The 21482-nt window shown below is 37.7% G+C and overlaps 1 protein-coding gene across 2 annotated transcripts in view; it reads left to right on the forward strand.

Moving 5' to 3' along the window:
• Window positions 1–21482, forward strand: part of CDK14 (cyclin dependent kinase 14) — a 310857-nt gene that overhangs the window by 133115 nt on the left and 156260 nt on the right. For both annotated transcript variants that reach the window (XM_058806832.1, XM_058806840.1), the window contains one exon: window positions 13396–13458. In XM_058806832.1, coding sequence (XP_058662815.1) covers window positions 13396–13458 — 63 coding nt within the window. The remainder of the gene's footprint in view (window positions 1–13395; window positions 13459–21482) is intronic.

Here is a 21482-nt window from a genome sequence, read left to right on the forward strand (position 1 = left end):
TCATTTAGTAATGGTTTCTAGCAACTGATCCAAGTAATATTTTAGTGTTTAGGCTGGTAGGCAGTCTCTCAAGGTGCTGCTGGGGAAGAAAGGAAGGATACTTTAGTCTCTCCAAACAGCATAAAGACTGTATAATAATGACATTGTAATATGCTCCTGTGCCTTGAGATGACAGAATTTATTTTAAAAAGTCTGTTTTCATTGTTTGGTAGTGTAAAGTTACAGTCTGATCAAGCAGTGAATGCTATCTGATAATGCTTGAGAATGGCCACATAGCCTGAAATGAATTCTTGTGGGTGTGCATGATACAGGCTTTAATTGCATGATTGCAAGGATCTCATTTGTTCCTTTGGTTATAAAGCTTCCATTCAGTGCATGGTGTGAATGTGCAGAGGCAAAAATTACAGTTACCCATTTAAAAGTACTAATTTTGGCTGGTTGAGTATGCAATCTAGCTGTGTAATTGGTGTTACTGAGCTCTGTATCTGTAATGTCTGGTTTGTTGTTATTTTAGCACCTGTATGTGGTTTAGCTCAATCATATGAGTAATTTGCACTGAAAGAAGTCAAAATGTTCATGTGATTAAAATTACATGGTGATGTACGTTTTTGAATGACTGAATCCTAACCTAAAAGGGATTGAATTTGATTTATTTCATAAAGGGATATCATGGAACTGATACACTATTGCCATTGATTACTACTGACCTTTTCAAACATAATAAAAGACATCTGAGTGACTTATCTTGACTAATTTAGGAATGAACAGTTAGTGATCCGAGAGTTCTCAGAAAATGGGAACTTTGGGTTACTAGATTGGAGATGATTCCTTGGGGAAAATAATACTGGTGAAATGTCTGAGGTTAACAGAGGTGTTTGTTTTCAGCATTGACCCTGAAAGAGTAGAATAAAATTTAATTTCATGTAGCAGCACCTTAAATTCCAAAATGCATTATGGTAGTAAGTTAAATGCTGAAAGCAGAATAGCTTCTGAAAGGGAACATGGCAGTAATTAAAATCTCTGAGTCCCTGAAATAAGTTTTCTTTTAAATATGTGTGTGTGTGTGTCATGTGAAGACACGACAGGTGGTCTGCAAAGCCAAGAAAAGTTAATCTTTAAAAATTCTGTCTGATAGTTGAAGACTGGGAGAAATTTATTCTCCATACCAACATTTTGGTGCTGAATGTGGAGCTGAACATTTATGTGGGAGAAAGGGAGCTTACTCTTTTTCAATGAAAGAACTTTGTAGAAAATAGTTTAGAATACAGTACCTTCTTACTAAGGCATATGTTAACTCTTACACCAGCATATTGCAAAGCATGCTTAGAGCTCAGTTTTATCACTGGATGCCTGAGAGGCATTGTTACCTGGGGAGTTTTGCGAATGAACAGCTTGGAATTTCCTCTACAAAACCTGAATGGCTGATAGTCTTTCATGTATAAATGGTAAAGAAAATTATTTCTGTATAGTTAACTGGGATGTGCTAAGCAAGACCTGAAAAAGAGATTTTGATGCTTTGCGTCTGCTGTCTGAGACTGAAGTGACTCCCCAAAGTAAAAGGTCAGTTCAGCTTCACAGTTCAGTGGCGGCATACGACTGCTCACAAAGGTTTTGTTCCCTTCCTCACCAGGCTCTGGTTGGGTGTTAGTTTAGGTGATGTTATGGGGATGGTGGCTTTAGTGCCAGTGTCACTGGTGTGGCCAGCTTTGCCCAAGGAGGTGGTGGATTTAATAGGTGAGATCTCTGAAGATGGCTTCACATCTGTTTGCTCTAAAATGATCATTAGCTGCTGCCGTTTGCTGCTTCACTTGTTTATTTAGAAGGAAGATGACTGAATTTAGAAACCTATAATTGCTGAAAGGCAATCCTAAGCAAAATATATTTGCTACAGGCTTGGTAGAATGATAATGAGGTTTTTAGTATTATGCATAATTATGTAAGTATATTATTATCAATAAATGAACCAGCAGCTCGTCCTATTCCTAGCATGTAAAGTGAGCTTGTATAGCAATACTTTGCATCATGCTTTCAATATTTATGAACTAGGTTTGCAACAAGAACAGATACTTATAATTGGAAGGATGAGTAATGAGCAATATTATGTCTGCCTCAATGGTGAAAAAGCTCCAGAGTAATCTAATAATGTAATTTAAACCCAAGCATTTTCAATTGCCTTGCCTATTTTAATATTTGTGTATGTTTTTGCTTCTAAAAATTCCTTTCCATTAAAGAAGAGCATTTAATTTTCATTGCTTCATTGCAGCAGCTAAAATAGGTTGTTATACAATGAGTTTACTCAATAAAGTTAATTAGTTACATTTCCCTCCCATTTCCTGTAACAAAAAAATAGGTGTGAGTTTCTCATTTTAAAGCTTATTGGAAATTGCCTTTATCAGAATTAAGAATTACACAGCTGAGATTTTGAATTTGTCTTGGGACAAATTTGTCTTACATAATACTTAGAAAGTATAATGTAAGAAAATGGGCAAAATTAATTATGTGCAAGGATCAAAAATTTTTCCATTGAAAAATTTCAATTTCTTATAACTTTTGATAATTTGGATTGAAGACTACTATTGTTTTTCCGTTTTTATTTATTTTATTAGGGAGCAAGTGTTGAAACCAAAGGTATGATGGCATTGCTTGTTTGTGAAAGCAAACCAAAAAAGCCACTTTTTTTTTTAGTGGGTGAGAGAGCAGGGAAAATCAGTAGTATCCCAGAGCTGCTTTTGAGCTGTTCTCACGAGGATCCTTCAGTGATGTGTCATACCTAGGGAGAAACTGGGCACAAGAAGGAAGGAGGAGTCTCCTAATCCTTGACTTCAAGTGAATCTTATTTGGAGCCTGAATTAGATGATTTTGGTGTGAAAGTAAAATGATGGGTGATTTTCTTCCCATTTGAAATCAAGGTGCCTGTCCAGCTATGGTCAGCAAGGCCTGAAAGCTGGGGAAGCTCTGCAAAAGCCAGGTGCCCTTGCTTGCTGTGAACGTGCTCGTCCTCCCTGGCAAGGAGCAACCACCCAGGGCTCCACCATGGCAGCAGCTGAATTTAGGAATTTCTGTTTACCTTGACCAGAGAAGGAGCTGCTCCCCTGTAGCTTAACCCTGACTCGTGCCCCAGGCTTGCCATAAGTTGCATTGCTTAAATTGCAGTGAAAAAGATGACAGATCAAGGCTGAGGGTAAACAGAGAGAAAGGAAATCCTGTGCTATTGAGAAGAGGCAGTAAGGGAATAGTGCTCTTGGGAAAAGCCTTGTTTTTCAAGTTTTAATGAGCAGATCAGAGACAGGTGCTGCTGATGTCCAAATCAGGCTGGAGATGCAAACAAAATAGGCTTCAGGAGGGAGGGATTGAGGTGGGATTTCAGAAGGAAAGTGTTTAGTGCTTTGCTGAGAGGTTAAGGTTCTGCCAGACATGGGAATTGGTAGGAAAGAAGGAATGAAAAAATTTATTTAATTTTAAATAAAAATACTCCTACTAGGCTAAGAAGTTTGCATATGTCTAGCAAGGGCAGATGTTACTCATGCAATATTCTTGAGCACGTGGTGTTACTCTTGGGGGTGGTGCTGTGCAGGGCCAGGAGTTGGACTTGATGGTCCTTGTGGGTTTCTTCCAACTCAGCCTGTTCTGTGGTTCTGTGATCCCGTCTTTGCTGGACTTCAACGTGTTGTGTAGACTTCATATGGAGGGCACATGCTAATCAATAGATGTATTAATAAAATTAATCAAGATTTACAATCCAACAGGATGGAAGGCTGTATGTATCTGAATAATCAATTTTTGTACAATTTATTAACAGTTGGTAAATATTGGTTAGGTTTGTGGTGTGCTGTGCATCATTTAATAATTAGCATCTATTGATTATTCTTCTTTTTATTGAGTATTAACACTTGCATTCAATGTAAGTATTTAAAAAAAACCCCAAAATAATACACACAAAAAAATCAGAGCATGAGAAACATCAAGAGTTGGGCTGACAGATGAAATACTGGAAATCCCATGAGATATTCTGCTTTCTGACAGATCCCAATTAGTTTTTTCCTAAATTACAAATAAAAGTTCAAGTGTCATTGCAGTCCCTCAAAAACACATACATGTAGTGAGATACATGTGCATAGGAAACATGCCAGTGATGAAACTCTACTTGATCCAGGTAAGGCCACCATTCTAAAGGGTAAATTTGTAAACACAAGAAAGACATGAATCAGCTGGAGACCTGAGGGGGAAAAAGACAAGCGTGAGTAAACATCGAGAATAAAGCCTTGTAAGGAAAAGTCAAAGTAAGCAGGGCTCTTAAGAGTTGGGGATAAAAAAAGGATGAGACATTTACAACCTTTAAATATATCATGGAGAAAGTCAGTGACCTATTTCTATGTGAATGGTTAAGAGGATGAAAAAGAAAATCTGAAATTACAGTAAGGAAGAAAAAGATTAAACTCACGGAATGCCCCTTTCCTGCTAACAATAATAAAGCACTTCAGAAGCTACTATGGGGTGAAGGTTTGTCTAATACTGTCAGTTTTTAAAGAACAATTCAGGCAAATAATCAACAGAATTCTGTCATTGATAATAGATAGAGGTAAGATTTTTTTAAAGTCCTTTCTATATTTATCTTTCTGCATCATAACTTTCATCAGCAAAATAATAATACTTTTAGTCTTTCAATGAAGTTAATATGCCATTGCTTTCCTGTGTCAGGAACCAAAGAAAAAATATACCAGTTTATTTTACTACTTTAAAGTTTTAAAAAATAAATTCTTCTAGTTATGTGCTTTTTGTTTATTAGTGCATATGAGGTTTTTTGTTGGACTCTTTAATAATTATTACTATGTTATAGATTTATACACAACTCTATCATCAGTAGTTCTGGTGGCATCCCACATATTCCTTATCTTTTTATTTCTGTCATGAACTGGCATTCTCTAGTTCCCTCTGTGTGGCTACAATTGAATTATCCATGGTCAGTGCCATGCCAATATTAATGTGGATACTTGACTAGTGTGGCTATATGTGGATTTTCAGCCTCCCTCCCATGTCTGAGTTCTGCTTACATGGTCCTGAAGCAAGCACTCTCACCAGGAGCTTATGGGTATCTTCCATGCACTAACAAGAAACTTTCTTGTATCTTCGAATTTTTATTATATTTATTTTTGATTGTTTGTTTGTTATATGTGCATATTGTGGTCAGTGTTGTGGAAGCTCATTGACATAACAAATTAGAGAAAAATTGCACATGCCCATCCTTGTGGGCACATGTGTTACAGCTTGCAAAAATTGTCCCAACTCTGTTCATTTTGAGGTCTCCAAGTCCATCACAGTTTGCACAAGCTGATGATTTGGTGCTAGGTTTTGATCGCACTAAACAGGAATTCCTACTTATTTTTGCAATGTCATTGTTTTGTTCAGATAATCTCACTAAATTAAGTTGGTTTTGTCTCCTTAACCTGATTTACTAAGAACACAAAGCTGATAGAATTATTAAGGTGGACAGACAATAAGGAGGAGGATAAACTGGCATCTTTAGAAAACTGTGTTTTGTTGAAGAGCTTTTAGTTCAGCAATTCTCTTCTTAGTGGTGTGTGTTTCACTTGTCTGTAAGGAACAAGATTAATCTCTGTGGAATGAACAGAGGCTTTGTATCCATAAATAAATTTATCTTTTCTAACAACAGCCAAAAATCAGACAACTGTGTATCCCTTTTTCTCTCTTGGATTTTCAGATATGTTTCTATCTGTATTACGTACTCCCCCACCACCTAGTCTCCTTTTCTATATAGTATTGTTCATGTATTTTGAAGTATGCTTATCTTTCTTGACTGTGTGAGAGATATCCAAGACACTCAAAACATCTGTTAACAGAATTGTTTTCTTTATGAGTGTCTTGTGGGGCAGTTTTTTCTTCCTTGATTCCCTAATACAGATCTTTCCCCTGCTGCTCAGCCCAGCTGGTGCTGCTGCCTGCTGCTGTTTTGCTGGAAGTTGCTTAGGTATCACCCAGAGATACCTTGTAGGGTATTTTTTGTTAGCATGGGTAACACTGTGTCATCTCATAGAGGGAAAAGATTGAATTATAGAAAGCCATGAAAATATAGAAATACATGAAAATAAAAGTCTGACATTTTTGAAGATACCAGTGACATGAAATAAGTTTAAACTGTGGCACAGTAATCTGCAGAGTGCTTAGGTTGGAGGACACACACCATTTAAAAGGAATTAGCTTTTTTTGTTCTCCTGTCACTTTAAATATTCCTGGTGCCCATCCTTTTATTGGTAAATTATATTATCGGTTTAGGAATTTGTTGGTGACAAAAGAGGAAGTATTTTAGTCGGGAAAGCTGCTAGGGCATAAATAATGTGTGCTGTCCTTTGAGCAGAGAGGAATGGCTCACAAGAGCCTGGCTGCCTCAGTGGAGCATCACAATCTGTCTGCTGCACGACGGCATCGCCGGCAGCCAAATCCTCCCGGTTTTGTTTTAATGGGAGGGCTCTCACACATTGCTGGTTCTACATGATGGGAATGAGGTTGGAAGTGCTTCCCGTTCCATTCACAAGCCCCGGGCTCTCTGTGCATTTCAGCTTCAAAAATGACAGCTGAAACCAATTAGGCGGAATTATGGGATGCCTAAGTCACATGGAGATTTATCATGACTGAGGAAGAGGAGGGAAAGAGAATGTATAGCATGGGAAGTAGAAGCGACTAATTTAATTAGAAGAGAGTGACAGTCACATTATTATGGAGAAGGGTGGGCAAAGTAGAGATCATTTCATGTCACCAGCCATGCCTTGAAAGGAAACGTCCCAGCCTTTGTCTGAACACGTTTGTGCTTGGTAGCAAAGTCTGATTTCTGAGCAGGAATAGCTGAGCAAAACAGTTGATGTCAAAGTGAAGCACAGAGCATATCTGAGGACATTTCTAGTTTGTGATTTCCTCATCTATTCATAATTAGAATTCCTTCAAGAGGAGAAGGGAAGAATCATCAACATTTGTCTTTTTTTTGCATACTCTCTCTTTTCCAGACCTAGGATGCAATGTATATAAACCTTACTTCAGCTGTATAAACATCAGCCAGAATTCTTTTCCCTTCAGCAGATGCTTATACCCAGTATGCTCACAAACATAAACCCACATGTGTCTGCTTAGAAACCAGAGTCTTGCTGAATAAAAATGACCTTCACACAATTATACACTGCCCCAAGTCTAAATCAAAACCCCAATTAATTTCTTCATGTGAGTCTGGAAGACAATATTCCATAAATAAATCATACTTTTTGTGGAGTGGTCCGGCTAGTTGATGGTATGAGGAGAAAATGAGTGGAAAATATTACAGAGAGAGTCTGAACAATTGTGCATTTTCTTTTTTTCTTTTTTTAAATTCTTGTACGACTTTGTTGATTTTTGTTTAGACTATGAGCAGTTATGTTGGAAAAGTAACTTAATCTCTCTGTCATGTTCAGGTACCTGTAGGAGTTGTGATACTTCTCTCTATCACAGGGAGGAAAATATTTGCGATTAATTTAAGTTTGGGTCAAAAATGAGCTCTGGCTGATGTGCTTCTATATTTAGTTTGGAAACAAGATGAGGTGAACCAGCATTGCTGAGCATGGGTTTTCTGTCCCTTATCCTAGGAAGCACTCTGCAGTCTCTGCTTTATCTAGAAATTGTTCCATCCACCCCAGGAAGGGTCATGGGCCTCATAATGGAGGCCTTGTTACTGGAGATGTGTACTGAGGAAAGGGTTTGTGCTTTGGTGTGCTGAGAGAAGATAACAAAAAGGCTGGACAGGGCCTTCTCAAGGAGGTGTAGCTGTGTGTGCCAGTCAAGGTGCAGCCCGTGAGCAATGATCTTCTGGCACACAGTAGTGAAATACAGTTATTTGAAGGCAAAAATGCCAAAGTCTGTCTCAAATTACCTATATTTACTTTCAGCAAAAATGGCCAAGATATCTTGCCTTTATCTGGAGAACTCTCATTTTAAATATTCAAGCTGAAGGGTATGGATTTGGAATTTATGGGATGGGTACCCTTTGTGCTGTGGGTAGCTTTGGACTATTATTTTGAGAATTGCCCCAAATTTGGTCAAGTGATAAGCTTCAGAAAAATCGTAATCTGTACTTAAGAGCTATGTCTTTGAAGATTCTTCTTCTGTTCTCAAATACTTTAGTCTCTCACTTCAGATATTGTAGCCATTCATTTCTGACAAAGTGAAATTGTTTCTGGGGAAGCCAGTAGTGGGAGAAGAGATCGAGTTGTTCACTTAAAGCATAAGAGGTTCTGCAGAAAACATTGTTTTGTTAGTGAAGTGGGAAAGGGAAACGCTTATAATTGGAGGACACCAAGATAAAGAGGGCCTGGGCAGTCTCCTTTTTTCACCCTTGTGGAAGTGCCTGTTGTGCAGCTCTGCAAGGGATTATGTGGTGAAGCATGTGGTTGTTGTTGGATTTCTCTCATTTTTTGTGAATGTGGGAACCAGGATGTCTTCTGAGGTTCCTGCTCATTCAAGGTATCATTTCAAGACAAGTTAGGTAATACTGCTGTAGAGAACTGGGTTCCACCTCTCCTGTATTGGGAATTGTCACCACCAGCTGAAATTGCTGTCATTACAGATTTCTCCTATTCAGTGTGAGATTCTCAGTCTCCTTTGCAAAAGCATTACACATTTACAGCTGTGACTGAAGCCAGTGTTGCAGAATATTTCAGATGAGGCTCTCAGCCAGGCATGAGAAGGACGCAATGATTAAGTGGATGATTATGCTTAGATTTATTGTTAATATGTATTTAAATATTACCAATGCATTTTATATTCTTTTTCAAAGTCAATAGCAACATGTCAGCTTCCCCATCTCAGAAATGAGAGCATCCAGACAGTTCCCCCTGCAGTGTCCACCAGGTGTTCTTAGCTTAGGACAAACCTCATTGCCAATCAGAGACAGCAAAAAGTAAGGGAGTGTGTGGGGGGGTGAAGGATGCACCTGAAGACCAGAATATCTTTCATTACCACCACAGTCAGTCAGAAAAAAATAGTGCCAAATACTCTGAAAAGTCAACACCAAAGCTCTTTGGACAGAATAGCCCAGATCAGTGATTCTTAGAAATTTTTTTGTCTTTGCTTGAAGTCCCTATCTGATAAAAGGAAGTAATGTCTTATGTCTCCTGCATTGCTATGAAATTATTCTGTGTTTGTAAAGCATGTCAGTAGCATAGCTATAAGCAGGGTAGGAAAGCCTGTGAGATTATTTCTGTCTTCAAATTAGAAAAAAAAGCCAGACTCTGCAAGCTGTTTGAGAATAGAAGAAAACAGCACAGCTATTTTTCAATCAAGTGTCTCCTATTCTTCAGTGAGTATGTCTAATCCTGGGATGAAAAAAAAGTATGACCTTTTAGGAGTTATCATAATATACATTTAATGGAGAAACAAAAGGTAGGATAAACCCCAATAATTCTGGACTTTCCTAGCTTTTGAGTTCTTCTCTATAGAAACTTGATTTATCTATGCTTATTGTTTTTCTGTGTAGCTATTTTGAGCAGAGGAGTGCTAATGGAATACTATTCAATATATTGTACATTTAGGTGTGGGTAAGCCGGTGGAGTGTAAAGAGCAGGAACTAGTGGGATTTTGAACTTAAACTAAAATATCAAATGTTCTGTCAGCATGGTATTACTTTGGTGATTTGTGTGTGTTGGGGGTTGACAGTATGGCTTATAGAGCTGTTAAAAACTAGCTTGAAGCAGAATTGGTCTAGCCAGGCCCACTTGGGATCAGAATGTGTTCAATTACTTGGAAGTCTCTGTTACTCCATTCCCATTATGCTGCTGCCCTGTGAGGTGGCCTGACCCTCTGAGACAGTGCAGAATGGACTGTGAAAGGTGTATTGGTTGGTCTGCTTCTTCTCTTTGTTCCAGTATAGTTTTATGTTATTACCAATATGTAATTGTATCTTGAATTTTCCTTTAGGGTATCTATTTTATTAGATCAGGGTGGTGACTGCAGCAAAGACTCCAGAGTATGGCAGGCTGTATTGGCAGCCACTCTTCCACTTGGGAAAGCACATTGTTTTCCACCTTCAAATCCAGCATGAAGAAAAAGACTCCATCTATATAGTACAAATTTCATGGAATACATTAAAAAAATGCTTTCATCCAGCTTGCTCTCGTTTTCTTTTCTAATGCTTTCCTGAAATTGTATTCGTGTTGTCTCCTTCAATGTCAGTTGTGCACACGAGCACTGGAGCAGACACTTTGGCTGCCAAAAGGGAAAACAGGTTTAGAAAGAGCTGTCTCTGCAGCACTGTCAGTTTTCCTGGCTGTACTAATGTTTAATTCAATGTGCATTCAGTCCTACCTTGGGAAAGAGGAGCAGCTGAAACTGCCTTTGCTTTGCTGCCACCTTCTTTTTTTTTAAAGTGGGGAGCAATGTACTCCAACATTATAAGCTGCTTCCACAGTTCTTCCCATAATGTTTTGTTACATGTATGAGAAAGACTCATAGTTTCATGAAAGCAAATTGTAGAAAGATTTTAACAGAAAATATATTCAATTCCTCTTCCCCATTTGAATGAAGGTTTGCTACAGATTCCTGTAGTGTGTGTGTAGGGGAAAAAATAAATGGCAAAAGACTGCAGCACAATTGACTCTGTAAGGTTTCCAGGGTTCTGAGGAAATTGCTGCTTACACTGACTTTCAGGTAGAAATATTCAATCAGTTTTTGTAGGTTTTGGTGGTTAAACTGGTGGCAGAAGGTTATATCAGGCTCCCAGTTGTCTTCATCCTTGGGGTGGGAAGAATAAGCTCATGATGGATAACAAACATGATGATTATTGATATTTCTGTATGGAGAAAATGCATCCAAATAGTAACTGAAATATAAGCATAAGAAAATGATGTTTTCCTCACCATTTGTTACAAATATATTGGAAATAAAAAATATGACTTATTGCTATTCCTTTAGTTTTGGGTCTGAATAAGATGAAAAGCTTTTGTGAATAAAAATGTGCAGTTAGTGTGGCTGGAATGGTGGGGGCTTCAGGAGGGACAGGACCTTCAGAAGAGACACTGGGTTTGTCTTCCTCTGCTCTGGTTGCTGTCAGCTGACTGGTTGCAAATCCTATAAATCAGTGGAAGGTGAAGAAGGCAGTAAACCTCCACCTACCAGGTTATCTGTTGTTCACAAAGGCTGAAAGATTGAACTGGGGGCAAATGATAATTCCTTGAGCCAGCCCGTGTGAGGGAGCGTGCTGTGCTCAGGGACCACGATGGCTGTGAGGATGGGACAGTGCTTCCCTGGCCACCCTAATGGGCTTTCTAAAGTGATATTTCAGGCGTTTCTTTAAACATCTCTTGAGCACTGTGAGTGCTAGTACTATTCAAAGACTGGCATATCTCATGAATAACAGATAACCATTAAAACAAGTGGATTCCCACAAATTTCTTATTTGACACCAGTCATCACCTGTAGTAATGGTGTTTCAGCTGATATTAGGGCAGGTTCTTGTGCTGGGATTAATACTCAGAACCTGTTAGTTTATTAAAACAAATGGCAAGGTAAGCTGATGACTTTGTTTGTTTTCTTGGTGTTCATAGAGTACAAAAACCAAAAATGTGTAATGTGGTGATGTGCACTGAAGGGTGGCTGGTTCATGGTTTATTGATGCAGTCCCAGAAAGCTTCATTACCACCACAGTCAGTCAAAACACAGGAGACAAAACTGTGCCAAATTCTATGAATGGAGTAGAGAATGGCAGAGGAATTTGTAGCTTAAGAATAAAGATTTTACAGAAATGAGGAAATAAGGAAATGAGGAAATAAGTCTCTAAACTTAAGAATCTTTATGGAAAATGCACTTCTTTGACACCAGCAATTCATGGGTAGAATATTTTTAATTAATCTGAAAATTTTCTTTGTAAATGCATTCACTAATTTGTAAACTCTAAATTGAATAATTGCTGTCTGAAATCCTGCATTTTGAAATAATGTAGTATGTAGTGTGGTTTGCCTGTTTGAGCATGCCCTCTGCCCTTGTGATACACATGCTGTTCATTTTGGGATTCAAGCAATTTACTGTAGTCAGGGCTCTTGCTCCCTTGAAGCCATGTAAGAATTTGTGAAAACTGTGCTAGTGCAGAGCCTAATCATCCTGTGCATCTTCATGTCTTTGCAATTTTAATTCCACATGCACAATGTGTTTTTTTAGTTTGTGCTTTCAGAAGCAGTTACATATAATAGTTGTGGCAAAAAAAAAAAAAAATTGTGTCTTGGGTGTGAACTCTGCTGTGTATCTGCATAACTCTGCAAAAGAAAGCTAAAGAATGCCTCCTGGTTTGGCAGATGTTGCACAGAGACACCATTCTGCTGTGTGGAAGGCAACTTTTGTCCAAAACTCTCACTTTGAAAACTGCCTGTATTTATATGGGCTCTTGTGTATGAGAGGCAGGTATTGCCAAGTAGCTTTTCAAGGAATGTTGGATGATTTTTACCAGATGTGTTCAGAAACCAGATGTGGAAGGCAGAGTCTGTCTCTGAGTATTTGCTGGTTAATCAAGTACATATTTTTACTTTTTTTATTCTGAACATAATTCCAGAAGCTGTGTTCTGCAAGCACATTAGAGAAGCAACATGCCATTTGTCTGAAACTCTGCTGCTCAAGTGTAGAAATGTAAGAGAAGAATGCAAAGAAAAGTGTTTCCATAGTAAAAACTATAAATATTTATTCATTAAAAATAACATGAATCTATGCATTGCAAACCTTCTTTTTTTCTTTTTTTTTTAAAGTGCTTTCATGGGGTTTTATGTTTGCAGGAAATATAGGTAACTACGAAATGAAAACTTAGGTTTGAATTTTCCGTTATGTTCTTTTCTAAAGTATCTGTATTTAATGGCTGTACATGTCCATATATGCTTCTTTTTGAGGTGGAAAATACCATTCAGTACTCTGATAAGCAATGCCTTTCAGCTTTATTTTCTAAACCTTTAACCCATCTTAATCTAGGATCACTATAAAATTATATTTAAAGGGCAATGCTATAATGTGGACAAGGGGAGTTGAATGTGAGATTCTCCCTTTAGGTTCATCCTCTAGATATTATCTTTGTGGTGATACTGATATTATCTTGATGGTGATACTGTCCTTACAAGTTTTAGAATGGTATTAAAATTCAGGTGATTAATTCAACAAATGCAGGGTGTTAGAAAAAATATTAATTTGCATTTGTTGAATATTCATATCAGTTATCAAGGCTGTTAAATGAAATGAGTGTAAAGGTATAAATGTGTGTTTGCACATGTGTGGCTGAAAAAAATTATCTTATTTTCCATTTGTTATGTCCACTCCTAAATAGAGGGGTATTTATTACTGCAGTCATATGGATATTAATATAGTTTTCTCCATCTGACTTTCTTTTAGCACACTGATTTATGTCAGTACATGGACAAACACCCTGGAGGGCTTCATCCAGAGAATGTGAAGGTAAGAGTCAAAAAGAGCACACATCGAAGGCAAATGCAGTAGCAGTAACTTTGCAAAAAATGTCATGTCAGTTGTTTCATAGAAACTGATTGCTAGCTAAAGGGAAAATGCCTGGCATATTAACTGTATTTTTAAATATTTATTTTCTTTGAAAATAATTACAAATTCAAGTATTTGAGCATTCCTGCAATAGAATTTCTGAGGTTTGTAAAATTGACTCAGAGCCAAAATATTTGAATGCTGTGAATGCTGTTAGCAGTGCTGGTAATCCCTCCCCTCCATTGAAACATTTGCTCTTAAGACAATACTGCCCTAAAACCCCAGGGTAAACATGCTTTAGGCTGTCAGTGCTAGATCTTCAGTTAGGTAACTTAGTGTGGGTTCATCAGGTTTGAGGGAACTGTTATTACTTCTATTAGCTGAATGTGCTGCTTTTTATATGAACGTATAAAATCTTCCTTAATCTTTTTGCACACTTTCTTGGATGAGATCAGCATTTTCATAGCTGATCTCACTTTGGAATTTTTTTTCCTTCTAAGGTAGATACTGAGAATCATCACACAGGAAAGAGAGAGTTTATTAGCAGGATTTAATGGAAAGTTAGATGAGTAGAGACTTGATCCAGTTTCTCTTTGGGAAGTCAGCCAAATTATTTTAGCATGAAATGGAAGCCAACCAGACATGCAGAATGTGTTGTGTGTGTATAGATAACTCAGATGATCTTTGTTACAATTGTCTTGCACTTGGGCATCAGTCCTATTGTTGTTCTGCTTTGGAAGTGTTTAAGTCTTCATTTGTCATACTGGGAACTTTATTCCAGGATGTAACTTACCGAAACGTAGAAGTTCATGAAACTCTCTCTCTTTTCTGGAAAAGCCAGAAGGCTGTTTGGTTAAAAAAAAAAAAATTAAAAAGAGGAAGTATTTTTTCTTCTGCACTAGCTGATCATTGTTGCACATCATGTAGCTTCATTAATTTTCCGTGTTCTTTGACTGAAAAGTGGCATCTACAACGTATGAATTTCAATAAGAATTACTGCCATCTAAAAAAAATAAGGAAAATTCCTCCTAGATATATTTGGGAATAAAAGAACCCCAAACCAAACCAATACACTCACAGACCATGAGTGTGGCACTAAAGGGGGTGAGGTAGGACCTGCTTTTCAACCCCTGAAACTTCTGAGCTTTCTTCTCTGCTCAGTTTCCTAAGCAGAGTTTCAGGTGTTAAATGTGCTTGTTAAACCAGGGGAGTTGTGTTTCATTTCCCCATGTGGATGCTTTTAACTTCATTTCTCTGAGTTTTGGGGTAAATGAAGACTGGCTATTAAGATTCTTTGTGCTGCTTCAGATTTGTAAGTCTTGATCCAAGGCTGCAGTGCTGTGTACCTCAAGGTCTGACATGCAGTAGTTGTTGCAGCCCTACAAAAAAAGACATAATAATTCAAATAATTGTACTTGTATTAAATCACATCAGGCCCAGTGAGCTTGTCTTTGAGGAGGATGGATATAAATGGATCATTTGGCTTGTTATTTTGTCACTCCTGTGAATCCTGATTTACCTGTCTTTTAAAACAGGGACCTCAGAGGGAACTGCAGCAGCAGCATTTCCCTTTCAGATTTTGCTGCATGTGTTTCTGTGACTATCTGTACCATTTGTCAGTGCTCAGAAATACCTTTGAAGCTTATAGACACACTAGAAATATTTGAGTAGCTGTGTAGAATGTACTCCTGAGGTACTGCTGGTTTAAGTTTTTAAAATTCCCAGTGGATTATTAATGAAAGTGGGGGGTGGCAGGGGGCAGAAAAGAAAAATTTTGGAAGTTGGAGCAGATGCAACTTCAATCAGCAGATGAAACATGAGCAATCCCATTGAACAATGAACTTTTTTTTCTCTTAAATGATACTGATTAAAATCAGTTATATATATTTAGAAGTCTCTCTTGCCAGGCCAGCAACAAAGGCTAGTCCTAATCATGCATTAATTACTACAACCAGGCATGATGATTTGAGGTCCTACCATTTTAATGAATGAATCGGCCTGCTTGGGAATTTCAGTGCAATACCTGCTCTCAAGGCTGAATTAAAAATAGCCCAAGAGTGATTTCTTTGGCTGGGAGGACAGAAACCTAGTCAGATATGCTAAAATTTCCCAGACCTTCACCAGCATGCCAAACTAGAAGTGCTCTTTTGTTTCAGAGGAAGTAATGTGGTTATTTCACAACCATTTCATTTTGATGCTTTGTTGTACTGTACTAAATTTGTTGACTCGTGCAGTTGGGGATCTGAGACTTTACCACCTTATTTTGGTTTTAACTTCTGGGCTAAGTTGTCTTTTTGGGTCCACAGCTGATTTCTAAGGGTTAAGCTGGGCTATATGAATTAGCCTTCTCTCCCTGCCAGCCCCTTCTTTCTAGAGGTCCTTCAGTAATTTCACTTTTAGTCAGACTTTTGGACCCTGTTTGTTCAGAATCAGTGGTTATGTGATCCCTAAATCCATTTTAAAAGCTTCCAGTTGAGCAATTATATTCCAGTAGCAATAAATTAGTCTCGGCTCTCTGGGGCTAACCTGTGGGATTAAGCCATTGATGCTCTCCCAGCATGACAAAAGACCCCCTGCCTTTTAATTTTATTCTTGAGGGAAGTATTGCCTATTGATGGATATTCCTTTCTGGCTTGTTGCCAGTTATTATGAATACAAACCCACATAAGCACACGTTTTTCTTTTCCCAAAGAATATGTACAGTAGTTCCTCTTAAACAGTATTTTATAGGAAGACAGATGCAAATTACATCTTGCCTTCTATAGGATATCTTCAGCTTAATTAGATTTCTGGATTTTCTCTGTATTTGCAATGTAAAGACAATGCTTGTTCCCTCAGGCTTACTTTTAAATGATGACTCATAAATAGAATAAAAATCTAAATTACTTTGATGGACACACATATTGTTGTCCCCTCAGGTACTGTGCTTGACATTGCCTTTCTTTGTGGTTTTAAATAGGCTATTTGCTGTCACTTAACTATTTTAAATAAAGACTGAGCAGGATATTATAAGTATGTGTAAGTATAAAGAGGAATGTCTCAGCTGACAGTTATAGAAGTCCAGGGACAATATGCTTAGGCAAATAAAACAAGTATTAGGTTTAGCATTTTTATTGGTATGTCTGTATTGACACATAATGATTCCAGGATTTTATAATTTGTGGCTGGAGGTGCAAGTCTTACAAATAATGTGAGGCTTTAAATCCTTCAGGGAATTTGTGTGTGATGCTGAGATACTGTTTTAAAAATGCCTGTCCCTGGTAATGTTAAACTAGTGATGGCATAATTGCAGTCTAGTACCTGAAACATTTTCATCAGCTTGAAGGGAAATTGGCATAAAGCAGTTATTTCAGTCCATATATTCTGCAGACTCCATTAGGTCCAAATATACAATTATTTACCTCTTTGGTGTGTAATGAATTTGCATGTCTAGCATTTATAAATGACCATGTATTCATATACTGTGTACAGTGTTGTATTTAAAGATGTTGAGGAAAAGGGTAATCAGTTAATAATTCCCTGTGTAGAACACATGGCCTCATCTTCTCCTGTCTGGTTTAAAAGATGTCTTTCTCAGTTTTTCCACAATTGAAGGCAAGCAATAAATCTTAAATACATGGCCCCACATATAATTATGTTTCTGCTGGAAGCTACTGCTGCAGCCCTGTCCATGACTGGAAATAGGAATTGATTTATGTGTGTACTGTGTGGTGCTTGCCAAGCTGTAAAATGTGCTATTGCAAACTGAGGTACAAGGTTTGCTCCTGACTCTCCCTGTGCTGTTCCTCCTGGCACAGACTACTGAAAGCTGTACTCCTGGCTGTCTTTCCCACAGATGTTGCAGCCTTTAGAGATAGTTCATGCTCAGTTGGAACATCTGGATTACTTCCTGCAGCAGGAACTCTAACGGGTCAGAGCAACTAGCTGACCCTACCAATGATATTTTTGTGTTATAATCTTCATTCTGATTTATGTCCCTTTCTGTCTGGTACAGGGCTATTTCCACCAGTCTTTTTTCTTACCTTCTTGGTTCTTCTGGGCTTTTGTTTGCAGTTGTCCATAAATAGACAACTCTGGTTTTGTAAATTCATAATTTAAGTGTCTTTTTATTTGTGCATTTCAGCATGCCCTGTGAAAATATAGCTATTCTTAGCTTCTTTTAATATTTGAAATATCACCTTTATTTTAACTTTGTGTTTTACTCCATATTACCACATTCCAAATAATGCACATAAATTCATCTTTATGCCTTGATGCATTTATTTTATAATTGAGTTTGTTTACTGTAACTCCTATTACTGGTAGAATAAGTAGAGCAAAGGCTTGCATCTGTCATGCTTGCGTTGCTTGTTTGCATCCCTGCCTTAAAAATAAATCTACTCATGAAAGCTGATTTGCTTCTTAATTAGTGATGCTGCCTTGAGATAGCTGAAGTCTTTTGAGAAAAGCATCCTGAATTTTTTCTCTCTGCCTTTTTTCTTCTACTTGCAGTGTTAGAGGTAATATTGATTTGCATGAGTATTTGACAGAAAAAACCCTCATCTTTGGCAATATAAAAAGACACTTGCACCTGACCCACTGTTCTTTAGTCCAGGAACACCAGTCTGAATGACAACAGGTTTTCAACCAGACAAAAACTGTTCCTGTCTCTTAATTGCTCTCAAAATCTTTTACTTCAGGCAACTTGGAAGCCTCCTGTAGTCTGCTGTGACCAGAGGGGGAAGGAACTCGCAGTTTGTTCTTATTCTATCTGATATTGCTGCACTGATTTGTTCTTTTCCCTGGGCATCTTTTCTCTTCCTAGGGCCAAAAAGTGTTAAGAAGAAATAGGCAGACCCTCTTGTTGAGCTTTGCATGCAGGCAACAAGAATATTCAGCCTTTTCCCAGGAGCCTTTGAGACTTCAGCTCTTACCCATCTCAATTTTGAGCCTTCCTTTCTCCTGGGAAGCAGGGTACAGCAGTCTTCTGGGCATAATGGATGGATATTTTTGAAGCAAAACCTTAACTTACTAAGCCCTACCCCCACCAGAATATTTTAAAACGTGTTTTATCACTCCAATACTGAGTCAGGGTATGTGGCAAAATGTGGATTGGGATTTGGGTACTAAGTTTCCTAGGGCAGTCCAATAATCTCTGTAAAAATATGCTTATGTTTCAGCAAAAAATATCATTAATTTCTCTAAAAACTTAAAAAAGATTTTTTTAAAGGAATGCATTAGATAATAATTAGTGACACATAGAGAGATGCTGCAACACTCTTCTGTGCTAAATGTTCAAGAAGAGGTCAGTCAACTTTATAGCAACTATATAGCTAAAAAACCCAGATATGATAAAAATACTGTATTTGTTAAATCAAGGATTTAATGGTGGTCTCCATAACATGGGATTGAAAATGTTGAAATATACTGGGTGTTAAATGATATTATCTGAAATCTTTGGAATTTAGTAATTTATGATATTTGTGTATTCCTTGCTGCACTGTAGTACTGCGAGCATTGTCCTCAACTAATGGTTGCAGTTGTTAAAGTTGAATCTGTTTTTGTCAGATGAGTAATTTTGGCATTTAATAACTAATGTGAAAATTAATAATCTGAGTCGAAGCCATAGGGTAGTTGTCATCTGATGTCTTCTGGAAGCATTAATATTTATCACTGCACTGATTACAGCTTTAGGATGGTCTGAAGCACAAAGGGTAGGGAGGCATTCAGACCGTGCAAGGATTGGGCAGCCCCTGTGTTGTATCCATATGAGGTTTACTGCACTAAAGTGGAGCTGCCTGAGCTTTGGCAGTAGCAGAGTGTTGCACACTGCCTCTTGCTAAGCAGTAGCTACATTTATTAATAATAAGATACAAACCCATGTGCTTGTTAGAAAAGCATAATAGCTGAAAAGTAGGATAAAACAATGCTGTAGGTTTTAGGTTGCAGTTATGTTAATGTAAGCTTCCCTAGCATGTTTCTGTTTTCTTTCCATTGGGTGATTGTATCAACATCTGTGGCACGGACAGGAGGTTTGTGCTCCCCCTTTTCTGTGGGGAAGCATTTGTTGGATTGCAGGGGCAGTCCTGCATCCCCATGTGGCAGAGACATGTTACACGGTGTAGGGGAAGCTGTAGTGTGTGAGCACCTGTATGTAACTAGAGAGGGGTGTCCAACCAGGAGGTTGAGTGCCATAGAAGTAAGGTGCACAGGAAATAGGCGATGAAACTGTGGTAGTAGATCCAGCTGTGATAAATTTTCATGTCACTGACTCACTGGGGTTTGAAGAAAACAGTCTTTGACTTTAAGGTGAAAACCTGCTGTGGTAGTCCTTTTAAATTTATCTATTGTTACTGGAAGCAAATCGAAACTAATGGCATGCTTTTGAAATCTCTCTCCTACTCACTAAAATTGGTCATGTTGCTGATGTGAAGTTGAATTAAAAGTGTATTTCAGCAGATATGTTAAGTAAGAAGTGATGCTGTTTAATGTGGTTGAGAAGGTGCTATTTTTCATTCCTCATTCAGTGAATAAGCAGGTGTGCAGCAGACAGAGTAATGTTATGCCAAATTAAGGTCGTCTTTTACACATGGCATAGAAAATTGATTATTTAAATTAGACTTTTTCATTATAAGACATTAAATATAGCATCAGCATTTCACTCTTCTTCATGTCAGTCTTGTCACTTAATGGTTTGATAATATGCACAAGTGTGAACGGTTAATGCAGGAGCTTCATTAGCATGTTAAAATCATGCTAGAATGTCACTTTCATAAGTGCACTTGTAATTTATTGTCTCTATGGTCTTCATGATTCACATAGGGCAAGAACACATGTATATTGTAGGGAGAACACGTCAAGATTTTTAAAATCAGTGAGGCAACAATTGTCACTCCTACCTACTTCAGCATGGAAGTGTGCTGATGAAAGGTAAAAAAGCAGATTCAATTGAATTGAATTTATTTTTACTTTTGCTATTCAGAAGGAAAAACCTGAGTCTTCCACTTACTGAACCTTAGCAGATGACTACAGCTGATCATAAGGGAGTGTCTTTACACTCAGTTAATTAAGCACACCTTCCTCATTGCAAATGACTGTAGTAGTACCCAGAGGGGACAAAAAATGATTAAAACAGCATCAAAGAGAATAGAAGTTAGCAAATTAATACATTCCAATCTCTTTCCTTTGCAGTTCTGCTGAAAATAAGTGGAAAAATCTGTATATATAATTTTTTAAGCAATGATGCAATAAATATTTCCAGTGACTGTATTTCTGTGTTACATTGCCTTGGTAGGACTCTACTCCTTTGTGTGTAAGGAATGCAGGAGCAAGTTAGAAGCCTTTATAAAAGCACTGGATTGAAGTGGATTGTTTTAAAATTCTTTTGGAGGGAACGCAGTTGATTCCAGGGAAGGCAGATATGAGGAACCTTTTTGTGAGATAAATCTTATTATAATCCTGAAAATCCTACAGATTCAAATACCTAATAATTTTTAATTCTGATTTTCCTTGTTCATGTGGATACAAATTTGTCTCAAGTCAGTTCTTTCTTCCTAGAACTTCTTCTGACGATTTAAGAAACAGAGTCTACAAAACTTTGACCTAAAAAGTGCAGTATTTCTCCAGGTATTAGAAGTGAAAAGTTCGATTTTATCTTGTGGTTATTATCCTGGTTTAGAAGAGGAAAATGAATAGCAAACCAAGAGAGATAAAAAAGATTGTGCTTGGTGAGGTTTTGACATGCCAGCATAAGTCACAGAGGGACACTTCTCATTGCTTCTGCGATAGTGCATATCACCAGGTAGTTTTATCTAATATAGTGTTTTAAAACAAGCAGTTCTAAGATTCCTGAACAGTTGAGTGAGCCCAAATGGAACTGAGTTTGGTTCTGTTTATTTCCAAGGCTGTGAGATGGCACTGTAGTGATTTCTTACCTCCTTTTGCTATTTTAAATAGCCAATAATGTACAGAAGCCTGTACTGTCCTCTGGATAATAGGGAGAACTT

The sequence above is a fragment of the Ammospiza caudacuta genome, chromosome 1 (assembly GCF_027887145.1).
Source record: "Ammospiza caudacuta isolate bAmmCau1 chromosome 1, bAmmCau1.pri, whole genome shotgun sequence".
Classification (NCBI taxonomy): Eukaryota; Metazoa; Chordata; class Aves; order Passeriformes; family Passerellidae; genus Ammospiza; species Ammospiza caudacuta.